Raw genomic sequence first — 22,947 nt, forward strand, 5'->3', positions numbered from 1 at the left:
GTTAGTCCTAGGTTTGAATTAATCCCGTACGTGAGGTAGAGATAGTTGACTTTATGGAATTGAAATGATTGAAAAAAAATAGGATTGAGATATATTTTTGGAGAAAAATAGAATTAAGACATAAGGTATAAAGGAAAAAAATGTGATTAGATTCCAATATACTCCTAATTATGAAGACTAATTAAAGTGGTTGTGTTTTGATAATGCATATATAGATAGTATTATGATAATTATTTTCCTTGATAAAAAACAAGTGTATTATCATTATTTTTCTCTCCCACTTACCTTTAGCTTTCCCCATGTTTGATGCTGCAATCTCTCTCTCTCTCTCTCTCTCTCCATCATCCTCTTCCTTCAGCCATCTTGTACTCTCTCTATAAAACCAAACACAACTAGAATACCATAAACTGTTTACCTTTTTCTCCTCCATCCATGGCTGACCACCCTTACTCTAATAATCTTTTCTCTTCATCAAGTTTCTTCCATTTTCCATCTTCAAATCCTTCTTCTCCTTTTCAATTTCATCACCATCACAACAACAACAACAACAACAACAACAGCACCTTTTTCCACTACCATCATATTTCTTCTTCACCACCTTCTCCTCCTCTAAGAGAAGAACTTCCTCTCTTAAGCCTAATAACAGCAAAACAAGAAGAATATGAAGAACTTTCTTCATGCACTCCCATGGATTTAGAACAAAGGGTGATTAATCTTTCAAAAGAAGAAGAAGAGGAAGAAGAAGAAGAAGAAGAAAATGATATAACTACAACTAGTAGTAGTAGTAATAGTGTTACAGTTGCACTTCACATAGGTTTACCAAACCCTAGTGCTGCTGAAATGGCTTCTGTACTTTCCTCAAACTCCTCATCAGAAATCACAGATAAACAACAACATGGAGGAGATGCTGAAGATTCTTCTTCAGGTTTCATGCTTAACAGAATTAACAAAGGACAATATTGGATCCCTACACCTTCTCAGATTCTCATTGGTCCTACTCAATTTTCTTGCCCTGTTTGCTGCAAAACTTTCAACAGATATAACAACATGCAGGTATATATTATTTCTCTTTTCTTCTGCTTCTGCTTCATCTTTCTTTCCTTGATTTCAACCACTAACGGTTCTCTCATGCTTCAATTCAAAGAGGAAAAAGGAAAACCCTGTTTATCAATCTATGCTCTATGCTCTACTTATCTTCCTCTTTCACTTCTTACTTTTTCAACAACTTCTAGCTTTCACTTCTTCTGCTTTTGTCTTTTTTTTTTTTTCTTTCCTCTTCTACTTGTAATTATTTTACTTATTTTTTCCAGGGTTATAAATTATTAATTTTAATGGACTTTTTTATTTTATTTTTTAAAAGTAATTCAGATTATTTTGGGCTAGTTTTTTTTTTTTTGCATGGTGTAATCTATATATATATATATATTTGGTTAATTAATAATCAACAATTATTTTTACCTGATTCATCCTGAGATCACTGGGATCAGTACCTTAATAATATTACCTTTCCTTTTTCTTTGATTAAACTACTCAAACCAATGTTTCTTATGTCTTTGGTACATTGAAGTCTGTGCTACTTCCTTCTGTTTAAAACAGAAAAATTTTCAGTCTTTCTTTCAGATCTATTAGATAATTATTTTTCTTAAATAAATAAAAATCTGTTTCTCTTTGTGGCTCTATAGTCTCACAAATTTCATACCTTCCAAATTTTCTTTCTTATTTTTCCATTTCTCATCTAATTAATAAAATTTCATTTATGTTGAGTAATTATATAAGCTAAAGTGCTACACTCCAAATTAAATCTTTGGTCTTTCATCAATATACATTAATAATCAAATATTTTTTTTTCTCTATAAATATAACATTTTTTATTTTTTAAAAATTTTTCTTCAAAATTTTCAAATATTTTCTATCAACCATCTTAATCTTTATTTTTAAGTCTACCTGTTATAAATGAATTTTTAAATAATGTTTTAAAAAACGTTTAGAACATTATACAAATTCCAACATACAAATAAAAAATCAGCCCATACATATGAATTGTTTAACTCTACATTAATTTATGTTATGTTGTTTAAATATGGTTCCTTGAGATTCACCTCTTGAGCTACCTCATTAATTTATAGTATTAGTCTGAGTTCTATTGAGTGCAAATGATACTCAATTTACAAGAAGAAGAAAAAAAAAGAACAAGTTGATCATTTTGCTTTTATTTATTTGTATATTTAGATGCATATGTGGGGGCATGGATCACAATACAGAAAAGGGCCTGAATCTCTAAGAGGCACACAACCAACAGGAATGCTAAGGCTACCTTGTTACTGTTGTGCACAAGGATGCAGAAACAACATTGATCATCCAAGAGCAAAGCCTCTTAAAGATTTCAGAACACTTCAAACACATTACAAGAGAAAACATGGAATTAAGCCTTTCATGTGTAGAAAATGCAGCAAAGCTTTTGCTGTTAGAGGAGATTGGAGAACTCATGAAAAGAATTGTGGTAAGCTATGGTATTGTATCTGTGGTTCTGATTTCAAACATAAAAGGTCTCTTAAAGATCATATCAAAGCTTTTGGAAATGGACATGCTGCTTATGGATTTGATGGATTTGAAGAAGAAGATGAACCAGCTTCTGAAGTGGAGCAAGATAATGAATGAATGATTAAATTTCAGTTGTGGTAACGCTGCAAATGTTATATTGTGGGATAATATGGACAAATTCGGTCGATGTGATCTAAATTACAACTGCAGTACAATTGCAATTGTGCAGATATTTTAAAATCTGCAATATTTCGACCGTAATTTAAAACCATGGTGACAAGGGTTTGTAACTTTTTTTTATATATGTTCATTATAATTTTAATTATTTTGTGAAATGATTATTGGGGATAATGAATATATATAAGCATTAAATTTAGTTTAAAATGGGAAGCCAAACTTTTGTTGCTTTTTTCCCCTTATGTTGGAACAATAGCTAGGAGGTGAGTGAGTAGATACAAAACATATATAGCTATTAAAGCAAAGATATATATCCAATTTCTTTGACTTTATAAAACCTATATATATATTTTTCCTTTCTCTAATCTACTAGGCTGAATCTGCTTATTTAAGAAAATCATGATTTATAAGTTTGGCAAAGAGCATAAAAAGCTCATGATTCATGTTTGATGATAATTAGTAGGTCTACTTTTATGCAAAATAAATTTATTCACAATTGCTTCATACAATATACAGCGTGGGTTCATAATTTTGCGGGAGCTACAGACAGCTATCATACTTATTTGCACATATATTTTATCATCCCTTTGTAACATACTTCAAATTTCTCTATAGACAGCTTGATGCATCATCATACATTACATTTATTTGTAGGTATATAACATATAGTTTCACATTAAATAAAAACGTCAGAAGTTGATGTATCTGATATTAATTAAAATTAAAAGATTAGATATATAAATTTTTTAGTTACATAATTGTGGTTTTTTCTAACATGAAAAAACGGTGATGGTAGATGAAGAAGATATATAATTAAGTCATTTTTCCATGTCTGAGTAGTCTCTTAAATCCAGAAGTTTGGGATTCTTCAGACTTTGAGGGATAGTGATGGATGCATGTGCATGAACAAATTAATTAGTCAACTCCACAGTCAACAATTTGTCTCAAGTCTCAACACGAGTGTGTAGAAAAGCTATATAATATTTAATTAATTGAGAGATAAAGTGAATCTAATTATGAGTGGACAGATGAATGAGTGAGAGCTTAAGCTATAATATTTTGTCACCATAATTCAGATGAATCTAATGATACAAAACTTTTTCATTGTTTTACTAGTTACATTTTACAACATTACATTGTTAGATTATGAGAGAATTTGAACTCTAAATAAGAAATGAGAAATAAAAGAAAAAAAGAGTAGTGTATAAAAGAAGGAGGATATGAAAGGTGATATAATTTGCAGCTTTAGAGTTGAATTGAATGAATGAAAAGTGCAAGGAAGAGGAAGAGTGTTGGTTGGTAAGAAATGTCAAATACTGATAATGTTTCCAATTCATAGAGTGTATAGTATACAATACAATACAATACCTTCATTCTCATTCTGTCTTGTCTTTCATTTGAAACGACCTTTCAACTATTTTCTCTCTCTTCTCTTCATACAATATTGAGCTAGCTCCATCTTTAATTATCAAAATATTATATTTCATGAGAATTAAACTTGGTGAGAGTAAAAAGAATAATAAATTTCTCAAAAACTAAGGCACTGACAAATGTTAGATGATGGGCATGTGGGGTTTGTGACACTTAAGGAATGGTAGCAATTAATAGATGAAACAGCAATATGTAACTAAAGCATTTATTGACAATCAATATCCCACCCCTTTGCTGTAGAGATCAACCCTACCACTATATATTCACCTTTTACGACTCCCTCACTCCTACCTTCATCATATACTCATTATAGACTACTCCCTCTTAATTTTTTTTATATTTCATTTATTAAATATTTTATTTTCTTCATTTTATGTAAAAAATAAATACATAATTTTTTTGTAAATAAAATATATGATTATTTTTTGTAAAAGAAATGATATTCCTTTGAATACTTGGATGCAATACAAATTTAAATTTATTAAAAACCAAAATAATGAATCTACGAAATAATTCACAACATCCAAGTTAATAGCGTAAAACAACATAAAATAATATGTCTATAAATATGACAAAATTTAAATGTCTTAAATATTTATGTTTTTCGGATATGTAGTGTTGATGACACAAAAACTGTTGATTGAAATATGTAAATAATCAAAAAAAATTCTATCAATATAAATCAAAGTAAACATCCCAATAAAATGGAAAAAAACATCACAAAGATGGGAAAACAAAAAAGTGTCATATATGAAATCACAATAAAAAAATATTAAATAAAAACTAAACTTATGTAGAAATTAATTATTTAAATAAAATAAAAGAAACAGCAATTTAAAAGGGTAATTCTAGTGAAAAAAAAAGTTATTAAACCATCACTTTATAACGAAGAGGCGAAATACATGACTTAAGTTATACCCCTAATATTATAATAGTTATCTTCTCCCACTATTAATAATTAATATAAAGGTAATTTTAAAACTATAGTAATAAATGTCTTCCTAATATTGTAACAATTTTTTTTTCCTTATAATAAAATTTGAAGAGTACTTTGTGTCCCTCTGTATCATCTTTTGTGTGTGTGGCATTTGTGCTTTTATGGAAAGTCTCTATCGTAAAGCAATTCATACCCAGATATGCCCTGCACTGTGAATACACACTAAGTCACATACGTGCAATCGACAATATATGATCATACCCAATATTATTTATTTTTGAAAACAACGTTCAATAGTTTAAAGTTAAACGTACGCTCAAAAGGGCTGAAAAAGATAATAAGTACGTAACATAAGTATGTAAATCCATGCATATGTATAGATGCATATTCTATAATATATAGCCTTATAATTAAATATGGAATTAATATCTATTTAGTTGTAATTCCAATATTCTTCTATATATTATTTACTTCTAGCAATAAAATATTGAAATAAATATTTAAAAATGAACAGTTTGTGGCTCTATGATATACCGTGCCATGACAATGTAAAGGAGACCAAACAACCCAACACGCAAGAATGTGTTGTGTGGTAGTATTCTCCTTTTGCATTCATATTCCGATACAGTAGGGACAACTTTGTCTCCCTATGGCTCCAATAACAAGATCTTTTTGTGATTTTTTATGTGTGCTATCCTTGCTTATCCTCATACTTTTATGTTCATTAATTATAGTTTAATAAGTAATTTTAGGATACTTGTTAAACAATTATAAAAAATTATATAAAAAAATTTATTTTAAAATCTCAAATATTAATTTCACAAGATTCAAAATGTTATTTTCTTTTGAAGTTGTTTAACAAGTTAACATTTTCCGTGACTAAAGTTATTTAATAAAATATCAAATACAATTTCTTTTAACATTTTGTATAATTAATTTATTCAATATCAACTTTCGACCTGTTTGTAATTATATTGTAATTTTTTAAGATTGATACGATCACTCTGAATTATAAGGACTAATGAGTCAATTCGACTCATTTTAATTTTGTTGTTGTTTATTTACTTTTATTAATTTTATTTTATGCTACTTTGATATATTAGTTTCTTATAATTATCTATTTGGTGAAATATGATTGGATGTATATGTAAAAAATTTATATTAATACAAAATATCAATTAAACTAAAGTTTTATTCATTTAATTTAATAATTTATAATATATAAATTTTAAATTTTTTAGCTCAATATATCTCTTTTTATAAAATTAATTACATGTTTAAATTTAATTTTTATTAATAACTTTTAAATTAAAAAATTATTATTAAAATTTTTGGGGCTAATTTTTTTACCACACAACCCAAACTAAAATTATAGACTTAAGGATCAATCTATTGAGTCCCACTCATTTTTACAACTCAACCTATATCGATGAAATGCTAAAGCGATATTCTAAAGAATGAATATATATGCCACAAATATTTGGTTTCAACGGTAGACAAAAAGGCTGAAATTCTAGATTTGTATTTTCTTTAGGAGTATCTTTGGTTTTGTTAATAGAAGTCCAATCGTGTAGGTGAATATCTAAGTAAGGATGAATCTAAGAAGAGGCATGCATGGGCTTTGGCAGCCCCTTCCTCTTTGCTTGTTATTTTTTTTTACATAAGTGACTGCAATTTTATGGACTATATGTTTTATGTGGTATTTAGAGTGTTTTGATGAATGTTTCTGTGTACTTTCTATCTATTTCTGTGTGAGAGTCCAACATATGCATTAGGGTGATCTATTGGTTTTTTTTCTTGTTCTTGGTGGTTGTTAAAGAGTTGTCAATTTTGATTCAGAGACTAGTTGCATTTAGCGTGTTGAAACATGAAGATGCCGTAAAATACAACAAAAAAAAAGTTTAAATTGTGTTGATTATTTTAATTAGTGTTTTATCAATTCCATTTCAACACATTTAAATAAAACAATGATCGAACATAAGACATAAATATTTTAGACACAAAATACAGATATTCAAGAGAAAAAAAATACACAAGTATTTTTATATTAACTCATAACAATTGTTGTTGCACCTAGTCTTTCTATTACAAAAATATTTCATATTAGTACAATTAGAGACTTAATCTATTAAAATATTATTAACTTTGCATCGCCGGATTTTGAATATTCTTAAATTTTCTTCAAGTTAAGTATTATATGAAGCCTCTCAAAACTTACCATAAGTACAATCTCTAAATTACTCAAGACTACTGACTTCACTTGCCTTTCAAGTTGAATTTTCTTTTCTTTGAGCACATCTCTCGACTAAGTATCATTCAAGGCCTCTTTAGACTCGCCAAAACTACAATACCTAGATTTTTTTAAGAATCTGACTTCACTCGCCTTTTGAGTTAAGTTTTCTAGAGAGTCTTTCCATACTTCTTATTAGAGACTTTCTAATGTTCTCAACTCTCTTGACAACCTTTCATTGTTGAGGAATTGTGTATTTTACTATGTCTTTAGACACCAAGTATTTGTCTAACCACCTCTTCAAGCTTCTAAGAGACTTTATAGTCTTCTCAACAATCTTAACAACAATTATGATATTGAAAGAATTTGTTATAATTTTGTAGACATAATTGCTAAAAAATTATTTAAAAATAATTGTTGTTATTCCTGTAGAAACTAAAATCTCCTTACACGATAATTTTACGAGTTTAATTTTATGATAGAAATTAAGAAAAATATTTAAATTTGATAAGAATTAAAGTTTATTTAATAAAAAAAAATAAGACAATCATTCACAAAAAAATAATCTCCATGTTTGATGAATTGTAAATGTTTCTAAATGAAATGATTACCATGCCTTCCTGTAGGAACAAAATATATAATCATTTAAATAAATGGACCACACTAAGAAGGCTAATTTTAGGTACTTTTGATCCTCCTCAAAGTAGATGAGACAACTTTGTTAGCGAGACCCCAATCAATAAAAGGAAAAGGGGAAAGGCAAAAATAATTTTGACCCATAATCACGATAACTTTTAAAAGAAAAATAAAATACGTAACTATATTATATATGAGCGAAAATGGATTATACCCAAGAAAATTTAGTTTCGTTTGTTTTTATAAACTTTTTATTTTCTAAATTATCATTATTCATATATGACACATGCATGGCTGCTTTGATCATTTTTATTTCATTTTGATGTTTGGAGATTGTTCAAGTTGTGGGTATTGAGAGTTTTTTTGTTTAGGGAATATAGAGAAAAAACTTCAAGTAGAAGTAAGAGACCATGCTTTGACAAAAGACATAATAACCGTAATCACCGTATGTGTGTGAGGAAGATTTTTGAGAGGTTCCCTTTCCTTTGTTCTTTGTTCAAGGTGAAGAGTAGTGTTAAAAGTTGTGTTTGACCATTATCACATTCTTAGATATTACACGGCGTCTAACATATTCATTAACTTTGATTTTTTTTTTCTTACTAAAACAAAATAATATTTATTGTCTTTGCTCTTTGTTACCTTTTTTTTTTTGTCATTTTTCTTCTCTATTTTCTTCCATAGTCTCTAGTTTGCTCATATCTCTCCCAATACTTTATTTATTATTTTCTTTGAATATTTCTTTTTTCATATTTTTTTTTCCGATTTTTTTCCTCCCTTCCTCTCTCTATTACGTTATCTATTATTTTGATTGTTTTTTAAAATTTTATTATTAAAAAGAAAATATAGCAAATAATTAAAATATTTTAGATAATATTTTAAATAAACTATTTAAACTAATTTCTTAATTGAAACTTTAATTTTTAAAATTATTATAACAAAAAATAGCATAATAAAAAAATGATTTTTTAAAAAATATTTCAATTACTTATCGAGTGGGTGTATATATTTGGGGACATAATCAATTAGTTATGTTTTGTGATGATTAAATTTGAGATAATATTAAAGAAAAGCTAAAGAAAGCAGGCAAGGGCACTCATGAGCAAAGCAAACACACACGAACATCCTTTGAAAAGTATTTCAAAAGTTGAAAATACATCGTTTGGATCATAGATATCCTTATGCTTATTTTTTCAACCCTAGCTTTGCTTGCCAGGAAATAATCATAAATAAAACAGGAAAATCGCCAGAACATACAAACCAAAAAATCTAACCAAACTCCAAAACAGGAATTTTTTTTTTCCTTCTCATATATCGCTTTTTTTTAAAAAAAATATTCTAAAATGTTTATTTTGAAAAAAAATAATATCAAAAGGTCATATTTTGTAAATTTTTAATATACATTTCTATGATATGACCGTGTAAAGAAAAATAATTGGAGATAGTCTTTGGTTATACCATGGAATGTAGACATTTTTTTATGTTAATTGATAAAATAAATAAAAAATTTAAAATTTATAATTATTATGGAGATTGAATAGAGTTACCGGTCAAATTTCGACAATATTTTAACAACTGTCTTATATTTTGCAGTCTGTTTATTCACTAACTATTTACTATTATGTGTGACATTACACATAAATTAATAATTTTCTTCTATTTTGTAATTAATTCTCTCTTATTTTACAATTAATTTTATTTATTAAAAAATATATATATATATATATATATATATATATATATATATATATAACATTGTAATAAGTTCTTGTAAAAATAAAAGTATTATAATGCATTCAAATAATTTAACATATTTACGTTCTTTTATTTAGTCTATGATATAACTAAAATGAGGTATTTTAAAAAAAATTTATTTAAAAAAAAGGGTGTATGAGAAAAAAAATCCCTAAAACAGTAGTTTTACTGATTCTTTGGCTATATAGATAAATCTAAGTGAGAATGCTATCACATTATTTGTCCCTATCTAAGTTAATATGGGGAAAAGTAGGGAGGTTCCTCATGCTTTAGAGGAGCGGCTGTAGGGCCTTAAATTTTTAAGGGCATCAATTTTTCTTTACTAAGTATACATTAATTTGTTAAAATTATATATATATATATATATAAATAAGACTTTTTTTTTAACTCAATTATATAATGAAAAATATATTATCATATTAAAATAATTTTAAATTAAAAACTATTTTATTGTCTAATAGTATTCTCTCATACATGTTTCAATTTAAATTGAGTCTTCAAACCTTTTGTCAACTATCAAGTTTTAATCCAAATTTTAAACATTATAAAAAAACTCTAAAGAAAAACAAAAACATTAATTTACCATCACTCACGTATTAATAGGTGCATGAATTTTGTAACTAATAATATATTTTACTACTATATATATGTTCAAATTGATATATATAACTAATTTTTCTATAATTTAATTGTAGTTTTAAATTGATATGAACTTTTCAATACTTATATAATATTTAGATTTTCTTTAATATTATTTTATTTACTTCAAAGTGTATTGAAACAATAAATGACTTTTTATTTTTACATTAAAGATTATCAAATCATCCATATATATATATATATATATATATATACGATTTATGAAAATAAGACTCCAAATTACATTCAAAAACTCAGGAACAATAAAAGTCTTATTTATTTCTTACTTAATTCAATTCAACAATTAGAATGTGTGTAATATTTCATCAATATGGTCTTAGCTAATTATTGATTTCAAAACCAGAAAACATAATTAATTATTTAGCAAAACCAATACTCTTTATACTTGCTCTGAAATTAAATATACACAAAATAAAATATTTGAACCAAATAATATAGTTTTCTTTTGACAAATAAAAAGGTTACGTTGGATATGCATGATTATGTAAAGGATTTTTTTTTTATTTTTTTTATTTTTTTTTATAAATAAAATTTATGATGATAAAATAATGTCTTAGTTTAAAGTAGAAAATATCTTACGCAAAAACTTTTATTCAACATTTTTCTATAAAATATTATCACTTATATTTTCTTATAATTAATGATAAACATAACTTTTAAATTTGCTAAAAAGAACAAATTTTTTGATATTCAATAAAACCTTTAGGCAACTCATCAACTTCTCTGTTTTTTTTCCTTTTTAATTAATTAATCAAATAAAAAATGAATTCATTAATTAATTTATATTTTATAAATTATTCTTTTTTTTTTCTTTTCTAAATCACCTTTTTCGAACTCAAAATCCTTATGTTCACAAAAATGAGACTGCTATTTTGGAAGAAAAAAATATTGTAGATTATCTACCAAGCCTTATGAACCCATTTTCATAATTAATTATTATTTTTATAACTAGTTATACTAATAATTAATAAGTCTTATGAATCATTAAAGGTAAATCATTATCTCATTATTTATATAATATTTATTTTACTCTCATGAATAGTAACTTTTAAATTGTACAAAAGAAAATAGTACTAACTTTTATATATAAAAAAAAGTGATACTGAAAGTGGGAACTTTTTTCCTTTGAAAAAGAGAAGTTTCACCAGCTTCCGAGAAGGATCCTATCCATAGATGTTTTACCTGAAAGGTTGAAACGACATTAAAAAGACAAAAGACTAGTAATAGGAACCTGGCGCACGGTTACATTAAATATAAATTATAATATACTCCTTTACTCTCATATTAATGCATTCTTTGGAACCGCCACACTTTTAATCAAACATAAGAGGTGACTTCTATATTCACGTCAAAATTGCCTACGGAAACACTAAGAGTCTAAGACTATCATTTGTCATTTTTTTTTCTTTCTATTATCAATAAAATATTAATTAGTTTATTTTATTAATATATTATTATTTATAAGTACATCTTAATTTCTTTTAAATATTTTACTAATTATAAATGAAATTTATTTTATTATTAAAATTAACAACAAATCACATTTATAATAAAATTTGTCTAGTAGTAAAAATCCATTTTTTTATGTGATTATTATATGAGAAGTGTTATCTAGTACGGCGAATTATTAAAAGATAGAGAAGAATGCATAAAAATATAATTTTTTATCAATCAAGCATATGAATGTATATTATTATTTAAGAGTTAGATGGTAGCTGTCACATATGATTCTTGTATTTCTTTTCAAATTTCTTTTGTAACAAAAAATATTTTCTTTATTATATTAGGGACTCCAATCTCTCGTCCTGATTTAGTAAAAAAAAGGAAAAATTATTCGTTGTGATAACTAATAGGATAAAATTGAGACTGGAATCTCAAATAATAATTTTTTTTTGTAAATATGTGGACGTAAAAAACTGCATAAAGTCAATTATGTTGTAAAAAATTCTATATAAGTAAAAAGACTACATATTTATTTTACCATGTTGCCAAAAATGTAAAATCCCAATAAGAAAACAAATATTTGTGTGACTCCTAATTGGTTTTTTTCACGGGTGTGACTCCTAATTCTTAAAGAGCACATGGCACATTAGATAATATTTATGTCTCTAACTAATGAGTCTCTTATTATGCATAGTCATAAAAAGTTTTACATTTCACATCATATCCCAATTATTTATAAATATAAGTTTTTAAGTAGTTATATTAAAAGTCAAACAGATCAGTTAATTAACGTTGTAATTAGAAGTAGTTATATTTAATAATCTAACGTTTAATTAATTGACATAATAAACAAAAACTCTTGATTGTGTATTTGAGTTAAATCCTTTAAATAAATCAAATGAATGGGAGCTAAATAATTATATAAAAACACCTATCAAGTTGTTGTTCTAACATAAATGTATTACTACATAACAAATTTAGTAGTACTGTAATATGGCGTTTGCTAGATCTTAAAACCCTACTTACAAAAAACACAGAAATATGCAGAGATGTGGTGATCTTCTTGTCTCCTCAAAGAATAATTTTGAAAAATGAATTATGGTATAGTTCAGTCGGTGGGCCATTATCTCCATAAAACATATATATGGAGTGGAAGTAGCTATGGTTTGAAAAGATATACATATAAAGCTGGAATGCACCCAATTAATTGATGTTTAAAGTCATCACCCAACTAGCTAGCTCATAAAACTTTTTTCAATGTAGTGAAATAATCTAGAGATGTAATTAATTAATTTATGTATTGTGTGGTTTTTAATTTTTCTCCTATCTAGATTGGCAGACTATTAATGTGTGCGTAAGGTTACTTATTATAGCTCCCTCCTTTTGCTGAATTTGAACATTATTTGTATCTTGTATTTTTAGTAACATGAATAATGCATGATGTATGTGATTTTGAGTTGGAGGGAAATCAAAAGATGACAAAAGGCAAAAGCAGGTGGCACACGAGGGCTTAATTAGACATGCCAATTATTAGACACCATTTAAATATTATTTTTAAAATTTTATTGTTATGCACTAAAAATATTTTTATGAGTTTGAATATTGTTGATATGCACATATGATACGGTCTATAAAAAATTGGGGGAAAAGTGTATAATCTAATTATGGAAATAATTCCGTTGATGGAGGTATATATGGTCTCTAGTTTTGATGGGAAGAATACGTCAATATGAATTTACTTGTCAACACGCTTTAATTGTTTGATTTAACGTTTTCCCTTTCTGCTTCTGTTTCAATTCTTTTTTATGCATTTTTAAAATAAATTGGTTTTGCCATATGATTATGTCATATCAGCATTTCGAATGTCAAATTCGTCAGAAGATTAAAAATGTAAGAATTTCAAATGATAATCAAATAAAAAAATATTTTAGAGAGACAAAAGTTTAGTGAATCCATAAATTTATTGATTTTAATATTTTTTATTTTTTATAATTGAAATCAAATGGATTATTATTATTAATAATATTATTTTTGATCAGTTACATAATAATTGTTATATTTACAACAACAAAATTATCTAAGAAAATTATCACTTTTAGTTTTCAAAGCAATTTTAATTATTTTCTATTATGCATTTATGATACAAAAAATATATCAATGATTAATAAGGATACTTTACTAAAATATTTATCATAATTTTTTATTGGTGAATTAATATTTAAAAATCACTCAAAACTTTAATATAAATTGACTTACACTACTTAGAATGATCGTCTTGGTGTTTACAATTAATTCGATAGTTCGATTGAAGTTAGTTCGATAACAATAAATTAAAATAAAACGAACATGTCTTTCAAAACTTAACACATAAAATTAACATAAAAAAAAAAGCATCATTTGAGATGTAAAGACGAATATAACTATTACCTTATATTTTTTATAAGTTTCGTTGATTGTCGAATTTTAAATAACTTTTATAAATGGTATAAAATAGACTATTTATTAAGATGATTCATCTTAAAATTTATATTTCTTAATGTGTAAAATTGTTAATTATCATAGCTATTTTAGGACGGAAAGAGTAGTTTTTAGAATTTATATTAAGAAAAAAATTATGCAATAGTCTTTTCAAACAAAAGAACATTAATATATTGAATTGAAGTTTTCTAATTTGCATATAATAATATCTATTGTATGAAATTGATTTCCTATATATAAATCTGATAGAATTTGATATTAGGGGAGGAATACTGAGTGTAATTTGATATAGTTATATCAAAAGTTTAACGTTTAAGTTTCATCTCCTGTTTGTGTAATTTTTTTATAATATTTAATCATATTTACCATTTAAAAAATAATATTATGATAAAAGTATAATATTTTCAATGATATGTTATAATACATTAAAGACTAAAAGCTCTTTTAAGTGTTATCTATAAATTAATAAATCTTTATAACAAATTATTAGTCGTTATATAATCATTTAATATAAAAAATTAAATCTAAAAATATTTACGGTGCACCACACATGTTCCTACACGAGTAATAATTAATCAATCATGATAGAAATTGATGTTTTACCTTTATGATTGAATGTACAAACTTTGTATATTAACCAAAATATATTATATGTATACTAAAAATTCATTTAAACATTGAAATAAGAGAACTCTATTATTTAGAAGAAAAAAATGAAAAAAGTTTATAGTGTGGTAGCATAGCTAAACTCTTAAATTCCTTCATACATACGAATATAACAAAGGACACATAATGAATACGTATGGTAGGTAGGCTTAATAATGATGTTGAATATAAAGGAGAATAGGTGTGTGAGAAAGCAAAGCAAAGCAAAGGATAAGAAACACATGTATGCATGCCTCTACAGGAGCCTACATATATGAATATATACACACATGACACATACATAGGATGATAATAAAGGAGTAAAATGAGGGGAAGGGAGCGTCACTTACCATCATCATTTTATTAAGTTTCACTTAGTTGGCAAAAAGGACAATATCCCAGCTGAATTCATAATCATATATCCAATTCACTGAACCGAGGTTAATGTCTTTGCACATTAGTCAGATAACTGCTTCCTAATTATTAGTATTCATCATTTTCTATTTTTAGTAATTTCCCTCAATCATTCCCCTACCCCAGTTGCTTCCCCTATTTTATATCTACCATCATTTACAAAATTAAATAACTACGTCAAATCAACTAGTAACTGAATTTTAACTAAAATTGAGTTTCATCTCTCACTAAAACATTTTTTTAATATAATTTATTTATCTTTTTGGCAGAATTTAATTTATTTAGACCTTTTTTTTTCTTTCTAAAGAAACCAAAAACTATAAATAAAAATAATTAATCATTTGAAATTTAAGAAATGGTTTTATTTCATTACATACAAATGAGAACTGTAATCAAAAGCGCACGCTAGAAAACAAATGGTGCGTTTGCTTAAAGAAAAATAAGTTATTTATTTTTTTTAGCAGAATTTAATTTAGTTCGACCTTTTTTTTTCTAAAGAAACCAAAAAAATAATAATAATTAATCATTGGAAATCTAAGAAATGGTTTTGTTTCATCATATACAAACAAGAACTGTAATCGAGAGCGCACGTTAGAAAACAAAGGGTGCATTTGTTTGATCTTAAAAAAAAATTAATTTAAAAATTTTAGAGATTATTTTGTAGAGATTTGTTTAAAAATGATTTTTAATTTTCGTTTGTTTACTATCATAAAAATAATTTTTTTAAATGATTTTTAGTTTGTTTGTTTACAATTTATAAAAATAATTTTTTAAACTACAAAATTACCATAAAAGACATAATTTTTATAATTATCATTTCTTAAATACATTTCAAAATTTATTAATGTACCTTAATTATTCGTCAAAAAATAATAAATAAATAAATATACAAAAGCAACAAAAAATATGTATCAACATATGAATAATGTAAAAATAAAATGATTCAAATAAAAGACATCACATAAATAATGTAAAAATAAAATGATTCAAATAAAATACATAAAAAGAACAAAAATACGATGTGGAGAATTTAAAAAGGAGAAGAAAATTTAGTTGATGAAAACATATATCAAATTCTCATGGGAGAAAAACGATCATAATTGAGTGCGTGAAAGATGCAGTATAGAGAAAACGTTGGTAAAATTGATGTAGGACAATTTTGAATTTTTAAATAATGATAAAAATAATTTCATCATTTCTCTCGTTAGTGAGATAAAGTTATGTGTTTTTAAAATTTATAACATATTTCTCTCATGTATAGCAAGTGAAGCTGCTACTTTTAGCTTTTCATTTTTAATCAAAAAGTATTTTTTTAATAAAATAATTTTAATTTTTTTTTAAAACAAACACCGTTCAAACAATAAATAATAATTTTTTATTTAAAAAAATAAAATTTTTCATGAAAAAATCTAAAACAAACGGACTGATAATCTCGTAAATATATTTAAAATTGTAGTTTTACAAATATCTAATACGTTGGCGTGTGGGTTTGAATCCTGAACACACAAAATGGTGTGTAAACAATGGCCTCGACTTGTTTTTATTTATTTATTTAAGAAAATTTAGTACTTAATACATTAATAAAACAAATGATATTATAAAAGGAAAGAATACATATTGATTTATATTATAGACAGTACCTCCACAGCTCCACTATGTTTTAATATTTCTATGTAACATGTGTCAAACACGGAATATATTATTGTCAAAATAGTTTTATTCAAATTACAGTAACAATATATTACACATGTAAAAATAAAAATAATTATTTACTTATTCTTTTTAGTACTAACAGTAGAGAGAGGTATATATTATCCTTATTGTTTAAATTTTTTGCAGTCGTTGAATATTTCTTTTTCTCCACACTATTGCGAATGGATTTCACAACTAGACTATTAGAGCAAAAATTGATAATATAATTGATTGTGTTTGAAACCAATCTTTTAAAATATAAATAAATTAAAACCAATATTTTATTTTTTTTATTTTATTAATGAAGGAATAAAGAAAAGTTAAAAGAATTAGGAAAGGAAATGGAGAGGGGTCCTCATTAGCCATGAATGAAAGACGTACAAGAATATCAAAGGATTATAAAAGTTTGAGAAAGTAATTATATAATAATATAATAGAAAAAAAAAAAAAAAAGAAGAAAGCCCGACTTTATCTCCCCTGGCTGAGAGCCAATTAAGGTCCTATTCATCTTTTGCATATACTAGTGTGTTATTATACGCCTCAAATTTATGCCATAATGATAAAACTTTATATTAATTAAATATGTACAAATCATCATTACAAACAAATATTTCCAAATGAGCTATGAAGATTGAATGAGTCTGCCACAAAGCAAGAACGGTGTGAGAGTTTGTTCCATGGCCAATATGGGACATTTTTGATGGCATATCGTTTAGGAAAAACATGCTTTAATTTAGAAGTTAGTACTACAAGAAATAAATATTGGTGCACGATGTATATATATACACCTTTTTCTTTAAAGTTTGAGTTGAAGGTCATCAAATCTTAACATTTTCCGCACCAAACCCATGCCTATAGGTTGATGATAAACACATTATCAAATATGTGTAGCATTGTAGCTTGTATTATAGGAAGATCTATTCCTTTTGTTAAGAGAAGATATTGTAATGGTAGATACGATAAGAGGTTTTGATTTCCTTTCCTTTGTTTGGCCCACACAATGTGATTACTTATATGAGTGGATGCATCCCTTTTTTACTCTCTCTTTTGCTTTCACTTCCTCCGTAACTCAACCTCTCTCTTTATCTCTTTCCGTTTCCCATACCCTTATCAATACACCAATCAAAACCTCTTCTTTTTTATTCCCCTTATATCACTAACTATATTTCTCACTCACAATTCAATCACTTCAACCACTACTTTTCTATTCATTCTAAATTTTCTTTTCTTTAAAATTTAATTGAATGTAAATTATTTATATTATATTTACGTAAAATTAATTGCGGAGATAAAATTAATTATATTTAAAGTTATTCAAATATAATTAAATCAATTTTACATCTTTAAATTCAATTTTACATCATTATAGTGAGTGATTATTACTTTTAATAGTGTAACACATGCACAACTACATAATTTTTTTTTGTTGTCAAATATTTGTTGTAACAATAACGATTTCCCTTACATGAATTTAATAGTAGAAAAAAGACATTGTAATCCGAAAGGCAGTTAATGTGACATTCTGTTTGGAAATATAGATTGATGTGAATTATATTAATGTGGTTAGAATCAGCATCCCTGACATGAAGTGATTTTGAGTGGGATGTCTAGGGAATTTATGTGACAGTTTTGATGAGAATGATAAATGCAAATTTAGGAAATGGAGGATTTGCTTGAAATGGCTTGGCATTGGGGAATTGTGGTATGAGCTCCATTGCTGTTGGTGAGATAAAAAGCATATGAATTCATAGATTTCAGTAGTATTAATTAATTGACATGTACAAGAAGGCACATGGACTATGCCTAAATCCATTCTTTGCATGTGAGCCCCGTCTGCCACGTGCATCATTATATTTTCGGACTCTAAAGTCATTGGGAACTCATAAGTGAATGTGGGGTTATTTGCTTCTTTGTCTTGTGGGATCCAACTATTTAAAATCACTAATTTTATATACTAGATTGATACTATATAAATGATATGATTCATTTATTGATTTTTTTGTGATTTTTTTATGTACAATGTAATGATCTTTATATTCCCTCACATGTTTAAATAATAGCATCATAGTCGAGGTTTGATTGACTCGGTGTAACCAAATTTTTTCTAACAATGTTGGTCAAGAAATGTGTCTCTTTATGCAACGGTATAGTTTATGTGTGAGGACAAGCATATTCAAAACTCACATTTGAGTAGAGATGAGAATATGTTAAGTCACTTTGAAATATCTGAGTTTAGCCTACGATTAATTTTTTTAATATGAGTTTGACTTATGGTCTATTATAGACTTGTTTTTCGGTCTGACCTGACCTTTTTAAAAAGTTTGGTCTGATCTGAAAACCTATTTCACATTAAAGCATTTAAATGATATATTTTATATTTTTTTAAATAAACTAAACTAGAGCTTTATATATAATCAAGTTAATAAAATTATAACTAACAAGTATGCAACAACCTTCTAAAAAAATAAATAAACAAAACGAACCCGTAATTAGCAAATTTAAAATAACAAATAATATATATATATAAATAAACGCAATAACCAATACAAATTAATTACTTGCTCCAACAGATATATAAATTATTTATTAAAATTAATTAAATAAATTATCTGCTACTTATAATATAACTAAAAATAAATTTAATATCATCAAACATACATATTAGTATACCAACATAAAACAAATGTCCAATTTTAATTAAAATAAAACAGAATCACATATTTAAATAAATAAATAAATATGGCATATATCTATAGTTTGGGTGTTAAAATAGGTAAGCAATAAATTCTACGTAATGAAACTAATAGTGTTTACATTTATTTAAATTGATGAATATTGTAACGATTTTTAATTATAACTAAAATAAAAATGGAGTATTTTAGATGTAAAACGTTTGTCGAATATCTGCTCAACATTAATATACTTCAATCATATAAACTCTTTCATTGCACAAAAATAAAAATAAAAATAGCACAAACTCAATTTTACTATAATCCGTATAAAGGAATATAAAAGTATGATATTAGAATATTTAAGTATATAATTTGATAACATAAATAATAATAATTATATATATATATATATATATATATATATATATATATATATATATATATATATATATAAGTTGGAATCTGATCTATTTAAATTAATAGACTTTAAAAAAAGCATGAGTCTAATATTTTTATTAAACAGATCAAACCAGACTAGACCGTAAATAGGTCATGCCATAGGCCCGACCTAACCTATTCTCACCCGTACATTCGAGGGAGAGATTGTTGACATATCAAATGTGAGAGAGAGGTTCATATTAGATGAAAAAGGTGAATATTAAACACTATACAAGTGAGATTACTCATATACTCAATATTTTAAGATTTTAGGTGAAAATATTGTGTTTAATTATCTTGTATGGTTGCTCTCAATTCATTATGATGTTCATTCAATCTTATAAGTACATTATCAAAGTTGTTTTTCACAAAAACTTGTTCTATGGAATTAAAAAAAGTCCTTGTTTTTCAATCTTATAAGTTCATAAAAAAGTTTATATTTGAATTCATAGAAGTATAAACTTACATGAGTGTAAGTTTTCTTCTCAAGAATTTAATGTTACTGTTAAGCTGGGCCAAACTAAAAAAAAATATCAAAAGGCCTCCTAGTGTCATTCTTTCAAAAATATTTATCTAAGAAAAAAATTCCTTTTAAACCTCTAGTACTCTTTTGTCTTTTTTAATTTGCTTTGGTTTACGGACTAAAACTTTTGTTTATAATTTAGCTGGATGTAGTCCATGTTGTTGCATGTTTGATGTGAGAAAAATTTATCATCTACCTCGTATTTGTACCTATACCTCTATAAATTTTTTAAAATGTCAAATATATTTTTGAATTCCTTTTTATTATTTTATCAACTCAAATTAAGATTTAGGAAAAAAAAAATTTTAAATTTTTTGGTATTATTTTTTTAAAAAAAAATTTTAGTGTGTACCGTAAAATTCGTCACAAATTTTCTGGTAAATCTTTCTGTACCGGAAAACTTGTGAAAAAGGTTTCCGCACCAAATTTTTTTGAAAAACTTGAAAACAGTTTTTCTGTAATGTAACTACTTTATCGAAAAATTTGGAAAAAGTTTTCCGGAATGTAACTTCTTTATCGAAAAATAGGGATGGGAATAGGCTAGGCCGTCCGACAGGGGCCTATGGCCTGGCCTACTTATGGCCTGACCTGGCCTATTTAATAAAAAGATCAGGCTCAGGCTATTTTTAAAGCCTATTTATTTAAATAGGTCAGGCTCAGGCTTATAAAGAAGCCTATTAGGCCTGACAGGCCGGCATATATATATTTAATTATTTATTAATGTTATTTTTTTATTATTATATTAATAATATTATTTCCTATTTTAAATTTTATCAATTAGACAATCACTTAGTAGTCATTCCATATTCGATAGCCATTCCATATTTGGTAGTCGTTCCATATTCGGTAGTCATTCAATTAGTCAATAACTCAGTAGTCATTCCATATTTGTTTGAGAGGTAATAATTGGTACATTTGTTTCAAAAAAAAAATCTATTCTTTGAAACCAAGAATTATGTTTTAGGGTTTAAAGGATGTTTGTTTCAGATTTTTTAAAAATTATTTTGTTAGAAAAATTATTTTTTGTTTAATATATATAGATATGTACATTGATATTGGTATGTGGAGAGCATTTAAATATTTTAATATGAATAAGGCTTTTAAATAGGCTTCCAGGCCAGGCCAGACTTTTAAAAAGGTCAGGTCAGACCGAAAAAAAAGTCTATGATAGGCCGTAGGCCAGACTTAGGCCTAAAAAATTAATCGTAGGCCAGGCTCAGGCCTTGCAAAGCCTGGTCTGGCCTGACCTATTCCCACCCCTACCGAAAAACTTAAAAAAAAAATTATGGAGTGTAACTTTTTTACCGAAAAATTTGAAAAATGTCTTTTTTTTATATTTGTGGGGGTAAAGGTAAAATAAGAGGAGTAAAGGATAACATTTTCTTGATGAGATAGAGCGTAAGTTGGTAATTTGGATATCTGAGCCTTTCGTGGTGGATGTTGTTTGGTCTGGGCTTTGTTCTTCTGTTAACATTGAATCCTTTTGAGGCTTTGACAAAAAAACAAAAGTAGTTGGTGCGGCAGGCCTAAGAATACGGGAATTGGTAGTGTTTATTTTATATTCTGAGCAACATAGGGACTTGGATAAACAATAAACAAAAACCATAGATGTTTAGATTAGACAATCACATATGGACTCATTTTTAAGAATACATAATACACAGAAATTTGTTTAATATATAATTGATTTTTTTAATGATAAAAATAGGTTTAAATATAATTTTGATTTTTTATCATTTATAATTAGTGTATTTTAGTTATTTTCGTTAAACAACTCTATTTAATAACTGTATAGTTATTATCGAGAACTATTGAGATTAAATATTAAATAAATTATAAAATTAAATGTATAATCTTAATAAAGGTGAACACTCTAATCAAATGACTAATGTATATCTTATATCAAATGACTAATGTATCTATCTTATATTGGTATACCTTCTTTTTTCTGAAAAAAATTTAGAGTGATGTGATTATGTCCTAGTCCAAGAATATTAATCACTTGCAAATGAATATAGATTTATCTTTCTCCTACCACTTAACCAAACCATTGAAATTTATAATATCGGTTGAACTCTTGTTTATTTATTTTTTGTTTTTCATTTTCCTCTTCTCTCTTTTTTCTTTTCATAGTCTAGTTGACTCTTCCCTCTCAATTTTCTCGGAAGCCATAATATAGTTTTATATTAATTTTCATTGAAAATGAATTAAACAAACTATATTATGTTATATAATTAAGCATTTGAGGTGTTAAAGGATACATCCGTGTGACAAGGAC

At 26.0% G+C, this 22,947-nt stretch overlaps 1 protein-coding gene across 1 annotated transcript; it reads left to right on the plus strand.

Moving 5' to 3' along the window:
- The first annotated feature begins 245 nt into the window (after positions 1–245).
- On the plus strand, positions 246–2,866 carry LOC101490893 (zinc finger protein WIP2). The gene is made up of 2 exons (XM_004493471.4): positions 246–1,053; positions 2,230–2,866. Exons 1-2 carry the CDS (start codon positions 433–435, stop codon positions 2,656–2,658), a joined length of 1,050 nt encoding a protein of 349 aa, XP_004493528.1. The 5' UTR covers positions 246–432; the 3' UTR covers positions 2,659–2,866.
- Positions 2,867–22,947: the final 20,081 nt, after the last annotated feature.

Source organism: Cicer arietinum, chromosome 3 (genome assembly GCF_000331145.2).
Source record: "Cicer arietinum cultivar CDC Frontier isolate Library 1 chromosome 3, Cicar.CDCFrontier_v2.0, whole genome shotgun sequence".
NCBI classification, from domain to species: Eukaryota; Viridiplantae; Streptophyta; class Magnoliopsida; order Fabales; family Fabaceae; genus Cicer; species Cicer arietinum.

Excerpts from the sequence above, each read along its gene's own strand:
- LOC101490893 (XM_004493471.4), top strand. The coding sequence starts at position 433 with ATGGCTGACCACCCTTACTCTAATAATCTTTTCTCTTCATCAAGTTTC. Across the intron at positions 1,054-2,229 it reads ACAGATATAACAACATGCAG|ATGCATATGTGGGGGCATGG; the intron begins GTATATATTATT and ends TTGTATATTTAG.